The 2819-nt window shown below is 44.8% G+C and overlaps 1 protein-coding gene across 1 annotated transcript; it reads right to left on the bottom strand.

Moving 5' to 3' along the window:
- Positions 1-1873, bottom strand: LOC104929242 (nuclear factor 7, brain). Its single transcript, XM_010743709.3, has one exon. The coding sequence runs from the start codon at positions 1716-1718 to the stop codon at positions 261-263; it is 1458 nt and encodes a 485-aa protein (XP_010742011.2). The 5' UTR covers positions 1719-1873; the 3' UTR covers positions 1-260.
- Between the last annotated feature and the right edge of the window lie 946 nt (positions 1874-2819).

Below are 2819 nucleotides of genomic sequence, written 5' to 3'. Positions count from 1 at the left end.
TTTTTTTTATATGAACATATGTATACATATATGAAATATATATATATATTGAAATCTAATAACAAATAAGGCACTCCAGCAGTGTGGTAGAGAAATGCAAGAACAATAAAGCATTAAGCTGTATCAATGCAACAGTGATTATCGAGGTATGAGCTGTTGATTCTACCTTAACAAAAGGAAAATACAGAAAGTGACAAAGTGAGTAACTGTTTAAGTTCAAGCAGAGTGACTCAGTTTAATGTTCTTCATCGACAGCCGTGTTAGCCCACAGTTACAGAGGCTTTCAGGGGTAGTATCTTCAGTGGGATGTCATTCCAGGTGTTCATGTACGGAAAGAGCTTGTCTGTGAATGTGTGCGTGAATGTGTGTATGACTGTGTTGGTATCTGGATCTATGAAGGACAGCTTTCCTTTGTCCCAGTCCAGGTGCACTCTGACCCTCTGGAGCCAGTCCTTCAGCGGGAGGACAGACGCTGGACAGGACGGGGAGAAGGCTGTTAATTTACCGCCACAAAACCTCAACATCCACAACCCGGACTGTAGGTTCGCCTTCCCTTGGGCATCCTTTGCTATCACGCCAAGTGCCCATACTTTATTTTTTCCGATGTCCACATCCCAGCTGTGACTCCCTGAGCTGAAGCCTTCGCAACCCAGGACGCTGCGGTGCTGAGCCATCCTCTCCGAATGGCTGTGCATGGATTCATGAGGAGACATTTTTGGCCCGCACGATACACCTGTCAGATCTTGAGACAGACGCAGCTCTCTGTGGGCCGTGTTGGGGTTCAGGATTACAGGGCTGTAGGACACTTCATCCTTCATTTTGGACCAGACATTGAAGCGTAGATTTCCCAAATATTTACCAACGTCGATCATGGCTCCTGTCATGTCCTTTGGGTCTTCTGGCAGTCGGTGCTGAGCCCTTGATTTCAAAGCGTCGGCTTGTAGCAGGAAGGACGTGTCGTCAACTCTCAGCCCTCTTTCTATGGTATGGATGGTTCCCTCCATGGCGACTATCTGGTTGTTCAGCGGCTCAATGTTGGATCTCACCACCATCTTCTTATGGGACGCTTCTTCTTTCAGCTCATGGATCCTGGCCTCTTCTTCGGTTTGCAGAAACATCCGCAGGGCGCTGAACTCATTCCTTATCTTCTCCTCTGTGTCCCGAGCTTGTGCCTCAATCTCTTCCTCTGTGCTCTCACAGTTTTCTTTCGCTTCTCTGAAGACTTCCACTTTCTCTTGAAGAGGCCTGATTTTCTTCTTCAGCTCCTTCCTACGCACCTCCGCCGCCTCGTCGACGGGTATAAAACGATGATGTAGGTGCTCACTTGACTCCCTGCACACCACGCAGACCGGTCTCTGGTGGTCCAGGCAGTAGAGCTTCAGTTTTTCGTAGTGCTGGTGGCAGAAAACCCCTGACTGTACCTCCAGGAGAAACGCCTCACACAGATTCTTCAACACCAGGTTTCGCGCCGGTCTGTCGGTCGAAGACACCGACTTACACACGGGACACTCACGGCCTCGCTTCCGTCTCCACCACTCCAACACACAGGTGTGACAGAAGCTGTGGCTACAGGGAAGAAGGACGGGGTCTTTGAAGGTGTCCTGGCAGACCGGACAGGAGAGCTCGTTACTTGGGGCAGACCATTTGAACGCCATTTTCGTTTTCCCTCTCCTTCTTCTTCTTCGCCACCGCCTTATTCCGGATGTGAGCCACTTCATGGACAGCGTAACAGCGCCCTCCTCCTGCCACCAAACAAGTTACACGTCCGTACACTTTGGCAAGCAAATTAAAATGATTAAAAAAGTCTCTCTTTACTGTTTTTTCCTCTCTCAGTCACATCGGTTTGGTTTTAATTTTCTGTCACTATAGCGACGGCATGAGCCACACTACTCCGCCTCTGATTGGCTAGGTGAGGTGAGATGAGGAACGCGATTGGTTACGATCGCGGTAAGAATATTAGGGTGAGCCAATCAGAAGCAGCGTAGGCAAGGTCACAGGATTCGTAAGTTAAATAAGTTATATAATAATAATAATAATAATAATAATAATAATAATAATAATAATAATAAATAAATAATATAATAATAATCATAATAATAATACATTTTATTTAATAGGCGCCTTTCTGTCACCCAAAGACACCTTACAATAAATGAGAGTAGACAGCAAATAACAGAAGCAAACAAAAAGAACCATAAAAGTTTATCAAATTGCAAGAATACAACATTAAAAACGGGTTAAAATAGGACAATGCAATTGAATCAGATGGAAAAGGCTATTGGGTTTTTAAGTGCAGACTTAAATTGAGAAAGTGAGTTGATGTTCCTTATGACAGGGGGTAAAAAGTTCCAGAGCTGGGGAGCAGCAGAGCAGCTGAAAGCAACATGGAGAAGATCCAAGAGATGGTGGTGCGAGGTTATGAATGGCTTTGAATGTGAGCAGAAGGATTTTGTAGTTTATGCAGGATTTGACCGCGAGCCAGTGGAGCTGTTGCAGGACAGGAGTGATGTGGTGGATGGAAGGGGTTCTGGTGATAATGCGGGCAGCTGTATTCTGGACCAGTTGGAGCTTATGGAGAGATTTGTGGGTACAATATTAAAGTACTGAGCACCCAAGACACACATTAGATTCAAAATAAATAAATACAACTAAATAAATGATTTATTGGTGGTTTTAAATAGGTTTGAGGTGTCTGGCCAGTTGTAAAAGTTTCCTTGCCACAAAGTTCAAAGCCACAAAGAAGATTAAGAGAGTTAAACTGATGCATCTTTCGTATAAAAAAGATTCCTCAGAGAAAATTACACATACACAAAGGTTAA

This window comes from Larimichthys crocea, chromosome XVIII (assembly GCF_000972845.2).
Source record: "Larimichthys crocea isolate SSNF chromosome XVIII, L_crocea_2.0, whole genome shotgun sequence".
In the NCBI taxonomy this organism is placed as follows: domain Eukaryota; kingdom Metazoa; phylum Chordata; class Actinopteri; family Sciaenidae; genus Larimichthys; species Larimichthys crocea.
This window is presented reverse-complemented; position numbering and strand designations above follow the sequence as displayed.